The 20,187-nt window shown below is 40.2% G+C and overlaps 1 protein-coding gene across 1 annotated transcript in view; it reads right to left on the reverse strand.

The window, feature by feature from the left end:
- Positions 1 to 20,187, reverse strand: part of LOC113645514 (fibrinogen C domain-containing protein 1-like) — an 86,515-nt gene that overhangs the window by 39,056 nt on the left and 27,272 nt on the right. Inside the window, exons 3-4 of the mRNA XM_027151157.2 lie at positions 15,224 to 15,392; positions 14,922 to 15,055 (exon numbers count right to left, since the gene is read on the reverse strand). Of these exons, the coding sequence (XP_027006958.1) occupies positions 14,922 to 15,055; positions 15,224 to 15,392 (303 nt within the window). The remainder of the gene's footprint in view (positions 1 to 14,921; positions 15,056 to 15,223; positions 15,393 to 20,187) is intronic.

The raw sequence follows: 20,187 nt of genomic DNA on the forward strand, positions 1-20,187 counted from the left end.
CCCAGCAGTGGGAACCACTGGTATCTTGGTATCTTAAGTATGTAACCTAGTGAACCAGCATTAATGTATTCAGTGTTAGAGATTTAAGCACTAATGTACGTCGCTCTGGATAAGGGCGTCTGCCAAATGCTGTAAATGTAAATGTAAATGTAAACCTGGTGGACATAGGAATTGAACTCACAACCTTCCGATTGATAGTCCAACACTTTAACCACTAGGCCACCAAATCCCTATTCCCTAATAATTATGTGTGTAAAAATGGGTATAAATCTTACATTATGTGGATATGTACATATTTGAGAGACGAGTCTCTGCAAATGAGCTAATATTATCAAAACGATAACGTATTATATAGAATTTTACAAGACTTTCCTTGATGAGCTGTTGTAGAAAATTAAACATTTTGTTGACCAATCAGAGTCATTCAATAAATCAAACACATTGGGGAATAATATAAAATATAACATGTTAGGTATGTCAGTTATGTTAGTTATTGCTACTAACATTATGTAATGGTTAATAAACGTAATAGTTACCCACTGAAGTAATGTAGTAATGTACCTTTATTGTAAAGTTTTACCTTCAAAAGTTAAGATGTGCACTAATGAGAGTGTGCGGCTGCAGCAGAGATCTTATTGGCCAATAGTAGGTTTGGTTTCATATAACTGCCAATCAAATACAAAAGGGGGGAAAAAACCCTGCTGCTAAAATGACAGAAAAACAAAGCATGTGCTTCTTTTGTTTTCCCCAGCAGGCTGCTCCTATAGACAGGAAGGTACAGCAGTGAGAGGATAACAATCTACCGCAATGACAAATACCACAGCCAGTGAGCACCGAGAGCAGGGCGCATTCGTCAACACGTCAATCAACTCAGCTCCACCTTCTCTGTACGGGGTCCAGAAGTACCTTGAGGAGAGAGCAATGAAAAAGTGAGTATGCCCACAGCCACACAGCAAGGTCCTATCTGACTCGATAGTGCAGTTATTGTCTGCTGAACTACTGCAGGCCTCCTGTAAGACAGCGAGAAACACACGCTCAGTGACTGCAGTGATCGATCCACTTTATTAAATGAGCATAGCCCCAAAATCTAGCAATTCTAGAGATAAATATTTTAAGATGAAAGCATTGCTGTGTTTTCTTTTCAATTTACAGCCTCTATATAGTTCCCTACACCATCCAAATAATGCACGTCCATCAATGACAGAATCTGACCATGAAAACAGAAACTTTAACAGGAGACGTGGTAGCTCAGTGGGTAAGGTGTTGGCCTACAGATAGGGAGGTCATAAGTTAAAACCCCAGGTCCACTTTTCTGCCCCTGCTGGTCCTCTGAGCAAGGCCTTTAACCCTCAATTGCTCAGTTGTATAAAATTAGATAAAAATGTATGTCGGTCTGAATAAGGGCTTCTTCAGAACCTCCTCAGCAGATTTCTGACCCTTGGTTGTTACCACAATGGAAAGACACTTTAACTCTTCTTTCCAACCACCAAAAATGCAACGTTCCAAATGACTGAGGATGAGACAGACAAAATCAGTTCCTGTCTAATCTTATATAATCCTTTGAATTTAAGCAGGTGCTATTCTTCTGTTCAACTACTGTGTTTTGTCAGCGTAAGAGACTTTGCATCACGCTTTTCAAATCAAAAGAACAAACTGTTTTTAATACAAATATTAATTACTCTGCTAATACAAAAAAAAATGTTTGCTGCCTCATAAAACAAAACAATAAAATAAAAGACTTAGTAATGGCACTAATCAATAGCATGGTAGGAATGAACAGTGGTCTAGAATTCACATTGAGGCAAGTGCAGCATGACAGCATCCATTTGGACGTTTAATTCTGACGGTGAACATGTGTAATCAAATAATGGAAGGGGACAGAGAGAGAGAGAGAGAGATTAATTATCGTCATTCTTTAAATCTGTCATTAATATATGGAAACAGAACAGTGCAACAGGCTGAGTCAAATTTTCTATCTACAAAATACTAAGGAACTTCTAATTTAATTTAAGAAACACATGTATCTCCTTCTAACCAACATGATCTTCTGAATAACACTTAAGTCAGTAGTCAGTGTAGAGATTTGTGGAACATCTGTATTAAATCCTCACTATGCACTTGTTTCCACAGACTAAATGTAAAGGTATTAAAAGAACTAGGTGCATAGTTTTTGCACTCCTTTTTATAAGACAAACTTGCTGTGATGCCGAATTAATGACAAAATCACGTTTTTTTTCCCCCCGTCAGTTCTGTGGCTGCTCTTGTTGTCTCTTAAACTGCTAAAAATAGCATCCAACATTTTCTCTGCCTTCCTTTGGGGCAGATGTGTAGAGAATGCACCATGATAAAAAGGTACATACCGTAGCTATTAAGATAGATAGACAGGCAGACACACACACGCGCACACACACACACTTCAAAAAAACCCGGCTTACACAGGCCGCTGAGTCACTGCACACCTAATCATCTCAGGCTCTTAATCCAGCACAGGAAACTAGAGATAGCACATTCTGAAATGTTGCATGCCACTGACGTGAAGACCCATGCCAGCTCATTTCCTTTCACGTTATGGAGTGTCCTTATCCGGCACGTCCAATAACTCCATTCCCTACAAAAGAGCTTCCACTTTACATTGCGCTCTCCATCACTCTTTAATCACTGCAGAAAACCTACACAGAGACACGGTAACGGTTATCGTAACCGTTATGACTCTGACTTCGGTGCTGTCCATCACTCTGCATGATTTCTAATTACAAACGTCAGTTGGAGAGTTTAACAGCATTAAAACTCCAAGAAGAACATGGCAAAGAACAGAGGGATTAATATACCCTCAGTGCAATCTGTAAATACTTGTTAATTATGTAATATGCAGTCTGTGCAATTAGATTGAAGAGGGAAAAGCGGCCAGACGAAATCATTGGAACCATCTGCAACCCATTAGCAATTAAACACCCTGCTAATGGGATTCAAATTGAATCGTGACAATGGACTTTTTCAGCTCCTCTACCAGCAAATCACGGAAAATCCAGTCGAGGTTATCGAGGATTATCCAGATAGCATCTGAGGTGAACAGCTACAGATACCATCCATGTCTCTTCGGCGTATTTCCACACAGCACTTAACACTCTGCACATACATTTGTCACATAAATGGCCACTGAGGGCACACACAAGACGAACTGAGTAAAAACAGTCATATCGCAGCTAGGCTCATATTCAAGCCTGGACTCCTGAGGCAGCAAGACCTTTCTGCGATCTTTATTAGTGCATATCCACAGCCATGATTTGTCTTTAAGACATAGTGAGTGTGTTCTAGCTCACGGAGTTATACGCTCTCAGTATGAAGGTTAACATGACCCTGCTTACCGTTCAAGCTAATATAAAGACAGCTATTTCCATTTGCCATGTTTCCAAGACAAACCTTTAACTATTTGGTTGAAGAAGGGTTAGATTTCTGTTTTAAATGTGGAGTATTACATGAAATGTTGCCTAATGTACACTATATGTTTAAAAGTATATGGACGCTGACAATGGCGAAAGTTTGATTTTGATATTGGTGGGGACATAATTTATTTGACATTGGTGGGGACAACATTCCCAGAATATTGTGCATAAAACTGTTTTTATAAGAATACTTTCTTCCTCACATACCGGTAACCTGCATAATCACGTTGCATATTGCTTCATACAACGGAATATAGCTGCAGCCGACCTCAACACATTAGCGAGAAAGACAAAGCCAATCAAACAGCGACGTGGGTTACAGAGGCAGGACTCAAAAAAGGCAAAGGCCAATCCTTTTAGAGAGGTGAGTTACAGAGACGGGGTTCATTGCAGGGGTAAATCTGTTAACCGTTTGTGTTCCACTAGTTGCGCTATTATTTACAGAACGCCGTAGTAAAATATTTTCACCTTATTTAATGATTCCTGGATAAATGTTAAATGAAATAAGTAAAAAAGCACAAGACACAGACGGATATCAGTGGTTATGTATAAATATACATAGGCTTGGTCGAATTATTGCTAGGGACAATTGAGTGTTCCATGGGTATTGGTAGGGACATGTCCCTACCGTCCCTACCCAAATCGACGCCCTTGGATGCTGACCATGAAGCCCATAGTTGGGCCTCCCATAAGATGCTATCACTATAGGTCTTCACGGGTCCACTTAGATCCGAAAACCCGAGGTCTGACCCGAGACCCGAGCGGGTTCGGGTCTAAAAGTTTCACGTGTGCCTCGGACACGGGTCGGGTATAATAATAGCGGCATCGGGTCTCGGGTAATTTAAAATGAATGTGTTTTTACTGAACGGACCCGAGAAGACCCGAACTACTGTAACTCGTGTGTGTGCATCGACTCGAGTCCTTTTCCAACCTCTCCTCTGTTTACTAAGACCGCTTGCGACATGTGGCTGGCGGTAAGCTAATTTCCGTTGAAACAGACCTGTCAATTAATTTTGAATCCACGCTGTAGCGTTTACTTTAGTGTAGAGTTACGCAACATTCGGGTCCAGTCGGGTAAAAAGAATTGCCCACGGGTCGGGTCGGACTCGGGTCGAATTTTTTCAGCTTTGTCTCGAGTCGGGTCTTTATTAAAAAATATATATATTCACATCGGGTTCTGGTAAAAAAGTGATTCGGGTCACTTCGGGTCGGGGTACATTTCTTTAGACCCGAGAAGACCTCTATCTGCCACCAATGTTTAAGCACACAGTTGTATAAGATCTCTTTGTAATGTCCGATCTCTATGCAGGCCACTCGAGTTTATCCATACACCTTGTTGAGTTTTTTTTCCCTACAAAAAAGCACTCTAATGTTTAAGGCTAGGGTGTGCTCTGATTTAAGGAGGCAGCCCGTTTAAGGAGGCAGGTGCTGGAATTGGTTATTAATCATCGATATTTAATGGTAAAACATTTATTTAAACTTTTCTTTAATTGAATGAAAATGTTGCTTATTTTAACTCACATTAAAGGTGCAATTACTACAATTTTATTATTATTATTATTATTATTATTATTATTATCTACTACAGAGGTATAGCAATTCATGGAGAACCAACATCAATCAGAGATCCATCCATCAATACACACACCACTAACTTCTCAACCTTTTAGACCCTTTTGAAAAATGTTCCATTGCGAAAACAACTAAATCAAATGGACAACATCCTAAAATACAAACAAAATACAAACAAGCTAGGTGTGGAAACATCCATACTCTGAATCTTTAAAGTCTTGGTCTAGTTGGCCTGGATTGTACTTTGCCTTGATTTTGATTGACATAATGTCTTGACAGACCCACGGGATGTTAATAGGATGTTAGGTACCTTGAGTCATTTTCACATCGTAATTAAAATTCAGGTTTAATCATCTCTCACTAGGCCGGATTTTTTGGATTATTCAATGGTTAGAGATATAAAAGAAATTATTATACATACACACAATAAACCATTTTTCCATACTTGAATAATACACTTTCAGAAGCAATATAGAGAGATCTAGATGTTGTTATAGTCCATCCTTTTAGGTTTATGCAAATAGCTCAAGGTCTGTCAATCCTTAATGTCTTGGGATTAATGGAGCTGCTGAAAGGTGACAGCGGGAGCTGGTGTTGGATAATGAAGTTGGACAGCAGTAATGTCCTCAAGGCCTGCAGCTTTACTGGGTAGAGAATAAAGCAAAATGTATGCTTTAAAGGAAACTATATTTATTGTGAATTCTATTCAGACTTTATTCACAACCGTATAAAGTGCCAAGTCCTGCTGAGTTTGAAAAGAATCCCAGGGAGCTTTCAAACTCAAGGGAACTCTGAGTGTTTGTTTGGCACTTTTACTCAAACACGACACAAAGTGAATGCTGTCATACTTCTGACCGAGCGTTTGTGCAATTCCCTTTATGGTGAATATTTCAGTAGAGGCAACTTTCCACTAGTCACATAGGCATCTGATATAAATAAGGGATTTCTTTTCCTTTTACCAAAAAAACAGTCATGACATCAATAATACAATATTGTCTTGCGAATGGAATAAATTCTGTCACTCTGTTAACTGTGCAGTTTGAAATATAAGGATGATTATCACTTTGAAGCCAGCCGACAATAACATCGAGGCTATAATTGCAACCAAGTAGTATTTTCTTAGTGATCGGTTGCAAGGCTGTCTGATTAAGCATGCAGCGTTCAGTCATTTTAAAGTAACCCTAAACTACATTCTTGCTATTCCGGCTTCCAGAATATAAATAGAGCAATTCCACAAATCCTTAGAGCTTCAGACCTTTAGTGGTCATGCAAAATTCAAACCACAGAGATGGAAAAAGAAAAGGAGAGGTAGGTTTCTCTCTCTAGTATTAATGTTCCTTCTATCTCTCATCATCTTTAAACATTCCTGCAAAAAATTTTAATTTTTTTCTCCCTTCCACCATCTCAGAGATTTGAGTGCAGGAAAAAATACACTAAAAAAGGAGGTCGGACCCGGGGACAGCAGCCGAGGACGTCTCCTTTCAAAGAGTTTCACGTCTCCTGTCTCTATTAAAAGATAAATAGTTTAGGATTAGGAAGACAGAAAAAAAGATTGATGTGATTTCTTTGACTGCCATGGACTTCCTCCGAACACACAAGACATTTCACGGTGCTTCAATTTACACTCTAATGCTTTATTGCTTTACTCTTATTGCTCTGTCTTGTCATTTCAAGACATTCCTGTATCAGGACCAGTTTTGTTGATTCCTGGTTCTCAAAATATCTTTCGATTATAGTCAAAGGAAAATTTTAAAAACAGAAATGTTTTTTTTTGTTTGTTTTTTTTTGCTACTTTTAGCAATATTGCAACCACAATATATTTAGGCCATGTCCACACTAATATGTTTTATAATATTTATGTTTATGTACTAACATACATTTTTCTCTCCGTTTTGGCCTTTGGTCCACACCGAGACGGCGTTTTAAGTCAACGAAAATGTAGCTGTTGGAAGACGCTCTCCAAAGCGGATAAATTTACAAAACACCGTCTTTGCGTCTTAGTGTGGACTGTGAAGACGGAGGCTTTTGAATACTATGACACATTTTTAGTCATGTGATGCAGTCGAAAGTAAATAATCGCCTAGCGGAAATGACGCAGGTCGAAGCTTTACTCATGTGCAGTAGGGAGATGTAAGCATTTTCATACATTTCAGTCTGGATGAACAATTTTTGGAAAACGTTTGAAAACGACAATGTGGACGCGGAGCGTTTGTAGATGTAAACTCCGTTTTCAAATATATCCGGATTAGTGTGGACACGGCCTTAATTTGTAATAACCTTTTCAGAATCTGGAAAGAAAAATACAAGTGTGTGTAATCAAGTACATAATGTATAGCAGAGAAGCTAAAAAGCAATTTAGCATAGAGCATTATGGTTTTAATTATTGCTTAGCGCTCTATTTAGCCTGAGGGCTTTTCACTTATAAGAAATAAAACAACAAACCTTTAAAACAAACCAGTAAATTGAAGCGTAAAGTTATCAGAAGGAGACTGAAAAGGAAACGTTATGAGACCCTCATTGTTAAATGAGCTTTAAAGCTTCAACTGTCAGCTCCATATCCCCAAGTGCAGCAGGAGACTATTAGCACGGCTCAGCAGAAGCATCAACCTGACACAGACGCAGCGTGTCACTGTGTGAAAGAATCTCCTGAAACTTGGATCATCACAAAGTTGGGGGAAAAAAAAAAAGACAGAAGTCAAAGTACAAAAAAAAACAACCTTTGCAACACCCTTCACATCCTATGCAAACACATCCCATTAAAAATAAAGGCTTTTGCTCCGGATCTGTGTGATCGTTGACGCCACTTTGCTCTCGCTATTCTCAAGCTTTATAAAGCTGAGATCTGATCATTTCATTCACAGCCTGCAGACAGTGACAAACAAAGTCCAAACTGAGTCAGGATTGTCACACACTTTACCAAACGGTATTATAACAGAGAAAAGCCTTGAAGATGAAGCTCACATACTGTAATAAAACTTTGTAGCACTACAGCAGCTAGATATGAGTTCAGGAGTTATAAAGAATATGTGTTGATACTAAATACTACTGTTGATACTACAAAGAATACTACATGTGGTCTACATGTGAGTACAACAACCTCACAGTCAATACACAATCGTTGGACTGTATATTTATAATCACACCATTCATTCATTCATTTTCTACCGCTTATCCGAACTTCTCGGGTCACGGGGAGCCTGTGCCTATCTCAGGCGTCATCGGGCATCAAGGCAGGATACACCCTGGACGGAGTGCCAACCCATCGCAGGGCACACACACACTCTCATTCACTCACACACTCACACACTATGGACAATTTTTCCAGAGATGCCAATCAACCTACCATGTATGTCTTTGGACCGGGGGAGGAAACCGGAGTACCCGGAGGAAACCCCCGAGGCACGGGGAGAACATGCAAACTCCACACACACAAGGTGAAGGCAGGAAGCGAACCCCCAACCCTGGAGGTGTGAGGCGCACGTGCTAACCACTAAGCCACCGTGCCCCCCTCACACCCTTCAGTTTCACCCAATCGAGGATGAGGTTCCCTTTTGAGTCTGGTTCCTCTTAAGGTTTCTTCCTCTTCCATCTAAGGGAGTTTTTCTTCACCACCGCTGCCTCAGGCTTGTTCATTGGGCATAAATACAAACATGTTGAAATATAGTCTAATATTAATCTTAAACTTTTGTCTAATATTAATATTTGCATAATATTACATTATTTGTATTATGTTTTTTATGTTCTGTAAAGCTGCTTTGAGACAATTTCCATGGTTAAAAGTGCCACACAAATAAAATTGAATTGAATTGAATTGATTGGACAGAGAATAATGTTTATTCTCCAGAGATCGGTTAAGCATTAAAAGGTAGCTATTCACCATTCAGACATGTTTGCTACACTACAATGCCAAACGTACATGGACTCCTGACCATCACTGAACATCAATGTTGAATAAAATGTCTTTGTGAGCTGTAGTGTTACAATTTCCCATCACTGGAACAAAGGGGTATGAACCTGTTCCACTTGTGCACAAAGCAAACTCCATGAAGACATGGTTTTTCAGGATTAGAGTAGAAGAACTCTCCGGCACAGACCCCTGACTCTGACTCAACCCCATTTAACACCTTTGGGATAAACCGGAACATCATCTGAACTCCAGATCTCAACAGCTGACATCGATGTCTGATCTCGCTAAAGTTCTTGAAGCTGAATGAACACAAATCCCCACAAACACTCCCCAACATCTAGTATAAAGTCTTCCCAAAATTGTGGAGCATTTTATAACAGCAAAGGGTAACTAGATCTACAGTAGGACTTTTAAAAAGTATGTATGATGGTGTGATGTGATGGTCTGGCTTCAGCAAACCATCTAGTTTGGCCATGTATTGTAACATGATCCTAGTGAGCAAGGAAATAAAATATTTTAATTAACAGTAGTCGGTAAATACAACCGTGTTTTTTTCTACCTCTTGAAATTGTAAACACCTATGTGATACCTATGTGCAATATACTATACAAAATTAAATAAATAAATGGTTGACACACATTTCTGTAGCAGAAACTTTAAGGAACTGAAAAACTGGAGAAAAGAAAATAAAGCTTTCTCCAGGGTTCCTCGCATTCGAATTCACTCGTAAGCTTAAATGTTCTGAAGCCTTTTTTCTTCTTCTCCGAGTCCACGCATTACATTACGTCACCTTAATGTTAAACGATTCGCAGTTTTACTTCTGCTTGTCGTATGGTGCTCTATTTTTCACCGCTCTGGAATGATTGCAGAAGTTCTGTTCTTGGTTGATTGAAGAACTATACAAATCAGTCAGACAGCCAGGTTGTCATTTTTAGCAAATAGTCCAACTATGCTCTGGTTTGACATTTAGACTTTGCGTATGATGGAAAAGTTCTTTTACATGACGTCAGATGTTCCAGGTCGCCTTCAGAAGCGATGTTTATTAGTAATAGTGGTATTAATAGACATAGATTTATAGAAAAAATGTTCCATGCCTGCATTTATTCTCAGCACTAGTCACGTCTGCTACGCTGCGGTGTGAAACAAAACACTGAATTGACTTGCCTTATATATAGATATAAGTCATTTGAGGAAGCTTTTTGTCTTATGAGAGTGTTTTAGGCTCTAAATTTCCTCACTATGGGCTGGAGGCAGCAGTTTAAAGCGGCGGCAGCTTAGCAAGCAGAAGGTGTTGTACATCTTGGGGGTTTATAGTCACATTAAAAGTGTTTTTTGTCTATAGTTCAGGGAATGTGATAGTGGGTTATTTACAAATATTATAAAGCACTACTTTGACATTTCCGAAGCTTTATTTCTCCGAGTCTCTGGAGCACTTGTTGATTTGTGGAGGTTTTGCTGCCGTAGTTTTTAGAGACTGCACCTGTGTACATACTGAGGCAGAACAGGGCCATTATGGCAGACATGTCTGACAGCCACAGCTGTTCCACAGATGTTTATACATCTGATTTTGGCACCAAAAGTATCTGCTCCAATTAACCACTGTTTGTTACAGAGATGTACTGCTTTTTAATGAATTCTGTTCATCTTTCTGTATTTCTTGCAGCAAAAGTAACTTAAAATGAAGTATCATGAGGAGGAACGTGAATGAAAAAAACAGTCTGATGATGTTTCATTTGCATGAGTTTGATAAACAGAGCTTTCGACCTGAAGGGTGTGTATGCTAGGATTCCATCTTAATAAACAATCTTCGCCACCTCCCTCTTTCCCCCTCTCTCTCTCTCTCTCTCTCTCTCTCTCTCTCTCTCTCTCTCTCTCTCTCTCTCTCTCTCTCGTCTGTTGTCTGAACTCAATCTGCTCCTCTCCAGCTTACCCTCATCAGCAAAAATGCTGGAGGCCAGAGATGATGAATAGAGACATTGCAACTATTAATTTCTCATAACAGATCCATTCTTGCTCTTCAGTATCCCACTGGTGTTAATGGGCTTGGGAAGGGAAAAAAATAAGGCCAATAAATTCTCAGAACAAAGCAAATCTGACTAAATTAAGAGCTTTGTCCTGCATCGGACATGAAGGAAAGGGTGAAAAAAGGGCATGTTTTTAATCGTTCACATTCTCTCATTGCATGTTGATATCATGGCAGATCTCTTTGTATAGTCTGCACTAGTGAAATGTTAAAATTATTTTGTGTTAAAAATGTTGAGTTCCAAGGATAAAAGTAAGCATTGCATACCAGTGTAATTTATTCAAAGTAGCGCTGCAGTAATGATACAGTACTTCCTCTCTCAGGGGGTTTTTACACCTGGTCACTTCATGCGTTTTCTGAGATCCGATAGCTATCCGATCGTAAAAAGACCAGGTCTAAATGCCCTCCGAAACGTTTTCGAGACGGATATAAATCCGATCGTTCAAACCACTTCAGGAGGTGGTCTGGGACGCATTTCAGATGAAACTGGACAGGTGTAAATGCATGTGGTTGTTCAAGCCACATACGTCAGTGCTATACTCCTCCCAAACGGAAGTACGTCACTCGCAGGTGACTCGCGAGTCATGCATCGCGTCAGAAACAAGTATGTTTTCCCACCAGCGCTGGCTCCGATCTTTCACCCAGGCGTCTCGTTTGGTCTTAAAATGCACTGCTGCCGCCAGCAAAAATGCAGCAAACAGTAAATGCTGTTTTTTGTAGCAACTGCATACACCAAAACGCGCTCCATTTCAATTACCCAGAAATGAAGTAAAATATATTTGCATTTTGGGCGGGAGTAGAAAGATCGGACTGATATCCGATTCGCCAAGACGCGTTTATGTGGCCTAATGTAAATGGAACAGTTATAACAAATCAGATAGCTATCGGATCAGAGAAGACACATTTATATTTTACATTTACGGCATTTAGCAGACACCCTTATCCAGAGTGACTTACAACTGAGCAACCGAGCGTTAAGGGCCTTGCTCAAGGACCCAGCAGTGGCAGCTTGGTGGACCTGGGGATCACCCATGACCCATGACCTTCCGATCAGTAGCCCAACACCTTAAACACTGAGCTACCACACATGAAGTGATCAGGTGTAAAAAGGCCCTCAGATACCAACCTCCAATACCTAAAGCTACTATGTGACACAAGTCTAGTGTAAATCATCGCACTAGTAAACCAACAACATAAAATGTCAGCAATCTGGAAATATTGCACCATTAAAGACAGCAGTTTGCATAATGTGTTATAATATAACCTAACCATCTTCCTTCGATACAAAGCCTTTAGACATTTTACATTTTTATCAGAGGGCACGAAGCTGCCGACCTGAGGCATGCACAATAGTATCAGTGAGCTTGATCATTAAACTGTAGCATAGGAGAACTTCAATTCTGCGAGCACTGAGCACTAACACCTGTGCACATCCCTTTCCCTCACTAACACTTTCCTTGTGAGTCAAGGTGCAACTTGTACTTATTTTTAATGACTATGCTCTCTGATATTCCTCAGTGAGCTCAGATCAGCCACCCTCACACTCTCTAAAGATAAAGATACGATTAAACACAAACACTATAACACAAGGAATTCACTGTTATCACAGCAAGGCAGCAACCTACTTAAAGTCTACCAAAAATCATGTACTCATACTCATACACAGTCTAAAAAATGCCATATATCATATAGCAATACGAATCAAACAAGAAGTATTTTTTAAATTTTTGATACCTGAAAAAATGGTGCATCTCCAACACATTCAAAGCTGCTTTGTTATTTGTGTACGATGAATTATTTTATACGAGAGGTTCAGAACATGAATTTCCTGACTGACATTAAAACGACTAAAATGTAAGCAAATGTCATCTAGATATCCATGTTTCATTTGTACAGACTACCGGAACTTGGCTTACTCTATGTCAGAGACACCATGAGACTGCATATTGCCATGTCATTTCTATGCTCGGTCTCTCTAAGGCTCCACAAAACGGTCCTGCTGGCATGCTAAACCCTTGGCTAGCGCCTGTTCCAACAGCTATTTAGGGTCTTTGGTGGGAATCTGGGGTTAACGTGGCTCTCTCAACAGATTATCTCCTCAGTGTAATAACCAAATAGACATGGTAAAGCAAGGAATCAAAAAATATCTGTAGCAGCATTGTTCTGATAATCAAGCTAAGTGTGGTGGGGACATTTTGTGGGTGGATTATTCTAAAAATTAACTATGGACACATCTATCCATTTAACTCCCTTTCAGTGGGTTCTAGGTCATCAGCCTACACTCTATTCAGATGAGATAGAAGCAAGTTATATAAGCACAGTGGATTACTAGTTTTAGAAAATGCTTGAATTTTATAAATCTCACATACACACACACATACACACACATACACACACATACACTAGCTTCGGTGGTGGCCCATCCATAAAGGATGCTTATCACCAGGTCGACTATTTCTTTCCACTTGGGACTTTTCACTGTTATCTACATTACATGGCTTGGATCCACGGTTTTTATGGACACCTGACCATCTTCTTGACACCTCAACACCTTCTTGAGCATCACCATTCCAGAATTCCAGTGTTAGTCTCCCTTTGCTGTTATAATAATCTCCACTCTTCATGGAAGGCTTTTTACCAGATTGTGGATTGTTGCTGTTGGGGATTTGTGCTCATTCAGCCACAAGAGTATTAGTGAGATCAGGCACTGATGTCAGGTGAGGAGGCCTGGGGTTCAGCTGCCGTTCCAGTTCATCTCAAAGATGTTCAGCAGGGTTGTGGTCAAAAATCCATGAAGGATTTTTCAGTTTTCATTCCAAAAGTGGCTAACCATGCGTTCATGGAGCTCATTCTGTGCACATGGACATTAAGGTGTTTTAGAAGGAAAATTTTAATGTTACAGCATATTTGGGTCAAGAATTTAAGAAAAAACTACATGTAGGTGTGAAGGTCAGATGTCTTCACACTTTCTGCTGTCCAAAAGATTGAGAACATGTTCTGGGATTTTTATGTCAAATTTTTTATAGCAAATTGGAGAAAATCAGAAAGATTTTGAAATTCATTCATTCATTCATTCATTTTCTACTGCTTATCATCAGGCGTCATCGGGCATCAAGGCAGGATACACCCTGGACGGAGTGCCAACCCATCACAGGGCACACACACTCTCATTCACTCACACAATCACACACTACGGACAATTTTCCAGAGATGCCAATCAACCTACCATGCATGTCTTTGGACCGGGGGAGGAAACCGGAGCACCCGGAGGAAACCCCCGAGGCACGGGGAGAACATGCAAACTCCACACACACAAGGCGGGGGTGGGAATCAAACCCCCAACCCTAGAGGTGTGAGGCGAACGTGCTAACCACTAAGCCACCGTGCCCCCCTGATTTTGAAATTTTCAATACAAACAAAGAAAATGTTGAACATCTTGATCAATCGATATTTAAGATGTCACACAGATTTTACGAGTCTTATCCTTACCATTGCGGCGCGTGTTCAGATGGCATGCTGACGGGTTCGATCTGACACAGATCATCAGATTTTGCACAAACTTGTAAAGTCGGTGACATCTCAAGTGTACTGTCATTCAAGTTGTTGCTGATAATATTATTTGTAGTTACCAACTTTCAGTAATATTAAACAGAATACCACATTTTCACTACAGTGTAGAATACTACAGTGATTTAAGACTTTTGGTTCCCTGCAGCATTTTAGTTGACTGAACCACTGTAGTAGAGCCAATCAACATAGCCAATGAAAAATAATCCAGCACTAAATAACACTGATATATCATTAAGATGTCTTTTAAGGAATAAAAATGTGCAACATTTTGTCTGCTTCCTGGGTTTGAACTCTGATCTGTTTTAGATAGACATTGAAAGTTTAAAGTCACTCCTTTAGCAAAACCTCATTATAAAGATCTCCATGACCAAGCGAAGGAATCGATAATCAGAGATCCGGGCCTCACCGTCCAGCCACCTCCTTCTGTGCTCATGTCGCAGTAAACCTGAAAGCCTGTGGGAAAGTGTATGGGAAAGATGGAGTAGATCCCATCTTCATGCTGTCCACTAGCATAGATGTCACTGCAGTCTCTTGGTCGTCCTGCAAAAAAAAAAAAAAAAAGCACCAAGATTATCAGACTCCACCAAAGACTATCTTATAAGAAGTGGATTTTGATGAGTTTGAAGAAAAGTCTACACAAACCAAATGATCATTACTGCCAGTTGGTTGAATAATGTTGGATGGTTAGCTAATGACATGAGTCTTTACCCTCTCCGCTGGAACACCCCCTGGGTCTGACACCACTGCGCACTGGAGCCCTCTGCAAGTCTGCTTTCAGGAACACCTTCATGCTGCCAGGTTCTTTCTGCATGGAGTCGAACACGTCACTCACCGTGTTTACCACCTTCATCATGTTACTCTGGCTCTCGGACAGCAGCTGAAGCACAAGAGAGAGACATTTCTTGACAATGCTGACTCTAAATGTAATGTGTTTTAGACAGCAGGGAATGTGAGTCAGCTCTGCAGCAGCACCTGTGAAAATCCCAGTCGTCAATTACCAAAGATTGTTTCTGACAGACCTGACATGTGAAAAGCACCAAGCTCTCCAGGGTGTTGCCTTTTTACATGTGTGTGTGAGTGTGTGTGTGTGTGTGTGTTGTAATACCCATGACAATCATGGCAGTGCATGCACTGGTCACCTTGTGAAGAAACCAGCACGGATTCCTCTCACAGCACATACAGTAACACAGCAACCACGCTTTCCTGTCATTCCTGAATCATGATGGCCACTACTAGGAATTTTAAAAGAAAACATACCAAAAAAAGTGAATTATACATGACAACCACATGGGAAGAGGCTACGTGCTCTCACTGGTTGATGCTTTTCCTTCACAGCCTGTATATGTCATGCTACATGCACTACCTAAAGGTGTACTGCAGTATTGTCTTTCATCCAAGACATCAATAAAAGAAAGTCGATTTTGCGCTTAAATGAAATTCAAATGTAAAAATTTGTGTAAAAAATGTATCTACTCCAAGTGTTTGCATCTGAATCTGTACTGGATATAAACCCTACATGTGTGTGGCCTCAATCAGAATGAGGGTTTTTTTTTTGTCATTGTTTATTTTTTTTAAAATAAATTTAAAATGATGCATAAGAATTTTTTTAATCCTGTTTTTATTTGAACAAATTTAGTTCTTTTTTTACCGCATTTTCCGCACTATAAGACGCACCTAAGAGCCTTACATTTTCTCAAAAATCGGCCGTGCGCCTAATAACCCGGTATGTGATACGTACACTACATACGCTGGCAGCGATAAACCAATCAGAGAACATTACGTAATACGTACAGGACGTACGCTTACCTCCGCCACGCCTCCGGTAGGTGAGGATTTTGATGGATTTGTGGGAGAAGATTGATTAAAAAATAATGTGTGTGTTGTTAAATAGTAGAATAAATTTCAACTAAACTCACTGTTTTGCTTCCGTTACCTTTTTTTTTGTAGACCGTATGTTTTAGCATGCGCCTTATAATACGGTGCGCCTTATGTATGGGTTAAGTACAGAAATAGACCCCGTAATTGAGACTGCGCCTTATAATCCGGTGCGCCTTATAGTGCGGAAAATACGGTAATTTAAACTGGGCAGTTCCTGAGTATCACCGCACGTTCGTATTCATAATTTGGTCTTTATAATGTGGGCTTAATTTCTGACAAGCCACAAAAATAAATCCTCCGTCTCAAGCAACACTTTTTTTGTCAGTGAGCTCACCTTTCTAGCAAGTTCTGTATTATGTAATCATACGAGTCACATCTCTTATTCCTAATATCAACTGTCATAATATTTAATATTAGATAAACGTGTGTGTGTGTGTGGCGTGTGTTAAAGGATTCCCGTCGAAATGTCTGACGGCTAATCAATTGGAATGAACATTTAATGAACTGGTAAACTATTAAAGGTGTTATTATACTAGGACTTTATAGTGTATATTTTTCTTATTGTTGTTTTGTTTTACATACTGCTTTGGTCTTATTTACTACTTTATTCAGAGCATGCAATGTAAATATTTATATGGACTTTATAATGCCATTTGCAAAGATTCTTTGGTAATTGTGCTGGCATAGTGGCACAGTGGCACAGCTCTATCACATCATGGCTTCAGCGTCCTCAGGTTGATCCTTAGCTTGGGATCCTGTCTGTGCGGAGATTCGCACGCTCTCTAAGAGCCTTTGTCGGTTTTTTGTTCCTGTTGTCACAAAATAGTCCTGTATGCTAAATGACTGTGTGAATGCTGGTGTGTGTGTGGTGTGATAGAATGGACTGGTGTGTAATCTTCCACTCGGGAAAGACTGGAAACTTTCCACCATGAAACTGACTAAAACAGTGGAGTTATTAAAGATGAATGAATGAATAAATAATTGGTGATTATAGTAAGGGGTGTGGTGGCTTAGTGGTTAGCACGTTCGCCTCACACCTCCAGGGTTGGGGGTTCGATTCCCACCTCCGCCTTGTGTGTGTAGAGTTTACATGTTCTCTCCGTGCCTCGGGGGTTTCCTCAGGGTACTCCGGTTTCCTCCCCCGGTCCAAAGACATGCATGGTAGGTTGATTGGCATTTCTGGAAAATTGTCCGCACTGTGTGAGTGAATGAAAGTGTGTGTGTGCCCTGCGATGGGTTGGCACTCCGTCCAGGGTGTATCCTGCCTTGATGCCCGATGATGCCTGAGATAGGCACAGCCTCCCCGTGACACGAGAAGTTCGGATAAGCGGTAGAAAATGAATGAATGATTATAGGAATTCTGTCGTTTACATCCTTTAGGTTTTATGATTGTTATGCATGCTTCATGTGAGTCCTACAAACATTCTGGGCTTTTCCATGTTTGAGTAAGTTAGATTTTCATAAGCTTCCATAATACATTCTTCATGATTTCAGAAGAAGCAGCTCCAATGGTAATCCATCAAATCCCACTCATAACCTTTGGATTCCAGTGGGAATCCCAAGGATACGTCCCATAATAAACAGAGGATTATCAATAGCAATGCATCCAATTAATATGTAAAATCTGCTCATCCTGGAGCATCTGATATGTGCACATAAAGGTCTGAATACATGCTCTGTTAAAAACTAAAGTCAGGTTTAATCTAACTTCTTTGTAATTATGGTTTCAGTCCTATCTTGGCTTCTGTTGGCAGATAAAGCTTGTTTTGATCTGCACTGAGATTGGACTGTATAAACGTTCAGTGATGGTCACTGCTACTTTCTGAACATTATTTAAAATAGGTGGCTGGGTTGCATTCATTAATCATACACACATACAAAGTGGGTTTTTTTATTCTTGCTTTTTCTTGCTAACCCAGTGGGCATCTGAGTGTGGAACGTAAGATTAATGAACACAAAGGCATGAGAGGAAATTGAATAGAAAAATAGCAATCCAGTGCCAAGCAATCACAAGCAGAAAGAAGAGATTTATATAGTAGATTAGGTTTTAGTCTTGTCTTAAGAATCACTATTTTTAACAGGAAATTGTCAACATGGTTATTGCCATTTGCTTAGATTTTGATTCTTCTTGTTCTGCACTGGGGGGACGGTGGCTTAGTGGTTAGCACGTTCGCCTCACACCTCCAGGGTTGGGGGTTCGATTCCCACCTCCACCTTGTGTGTGTGGAGTTTACATGTTCTCCCCGTGCCTCGGGGGTTTCCTCCAGGTACTCCGGTTTCCTCCCCCGGTCCAAAGACATGCATGGTAGGTTAATTGGCATCTCTGGAAAATTGTCCGTAGTGTGTGAGTGTGTGAGTGAATGAGAGTGTGTGTGTGCCCTGTGATGGGTTGGCACTCCGTCCAGGGTGTATCCTGCCTTGATGCCCGATGACGCCTGAGATAGGCACAGGCTCCCCGTGACCCGAGAAGTTCGGATAAGCGGTAGAAAATGAATGAATGAATGTTCTGCACAGGCATCAAATTTTGTTTTCTACTCAAAAATGAGAGGGTGTATTAGTGTGTAGTTTTACTTCAGCTTGACAAACACATTTATTGGTCTCTCTCTCTCTCTCTCTCTTTCTCTCTCTCTCTCTCTCCATATTTCCTGCAAATATAAAAGACTCGTTCTCAACCAGCCATTACATCATAACATTGCTGCTATTAAATTGGTATGTAAAAGTTGTTTTGTTGCACAGATCGGCTTTATTGTATTAAAACACTTAAAGCTATACTAAATGTACGCTCAAAGACATTCACAAGATTATTCCTTCTCTGAAGCATGTCATTATAAAATCAGAGTTTTCTAGTGTCTCTGTAAATCACTGGCAGGTTTCACATGGGTCTAAATATATAAGCGGTTTACATAAGTTGGGACGAGGACAGGGATTGAAAATAGTTGAGTTGGTTTAATGCCATGCCTGGGCTTGCACTCAATATACAAAATTAGTCTCAGTGTTGTCAGAATGTTCCTCGAGTTGATCAGTGAGACTGCCTGAGGCTAATGGAGCCCGCATTGGTATTATCCGAGCGTAAATTCTGCTATTTTGCCTCCAGAATTAACATTCCACTTCAACTCCGCTCGGTGTCATTGCAAGAATTATTTTAGTCAAAGAATGTTTAGACAAACTTACATATTTGTGCCACTAATTTTAGTCGCACAACAGATGCAGCTTTGCCAAGAGATCAGGGAAAGTGTCAGGGCGGATTAATTTCAGCACATGTCTGACAGATGAGAAAAAAATCTTCTTTCTTGACACTCCTTCAAGGGAAAGGGCAAAACCGTGTTGTCTTGGGGAAACAGGTCTCTCACTAAGCAGCAGACGGATGGAAAGGGTCTGACTCATCAGCCAATTACCCACAGCACTCGCTGCTCTGATAATTAACTATAGAATATGTTAAATACTCCTGTAGCCACCTTCTTGACTCAAGTCTGCCCTTTTCTAAGGCTGAGCTTTTAACACATATTGAGAAGTGCCAAGATCGCCTGAAACTAGGAGAACAACTTGTAAACTACTTTCGTTCATTTTATTCTAATTTTATGCTCAGGCCAAAATGTGGCCATGATAAATATGCAGTAGAAGTACTGTAGACTATAAGAAATATATAGAGTTCTGAAAATGACATATCACAATTATAATATAGTGCTATAGCTTTTTAATGTCTGATTATGTCCAAAATGGAGAGAACTAGGGGGCACGGTGGCTTAGTGGTTAGCACGTTCGCCTCACACCTCCAGGGTTGGGGGTGCGATTCC

The sequence above is a fragment of the Tachysurus fulvidraco genome, chromosome 14, assembly GCF_022655615.1.
Source record: "Tachysurus fulvidraco isolate hzauxx_2018 chromosome 14, HZAU_PFXX_2.0, whole genome shotgun sequence".
Classification (NCBI taxonomy): Eukaryota; Metazoa; Chordata; class Actinopteri; order Siluriformes; family Bagridae; genus Tachysurus; species Tachysurus fulvidraco.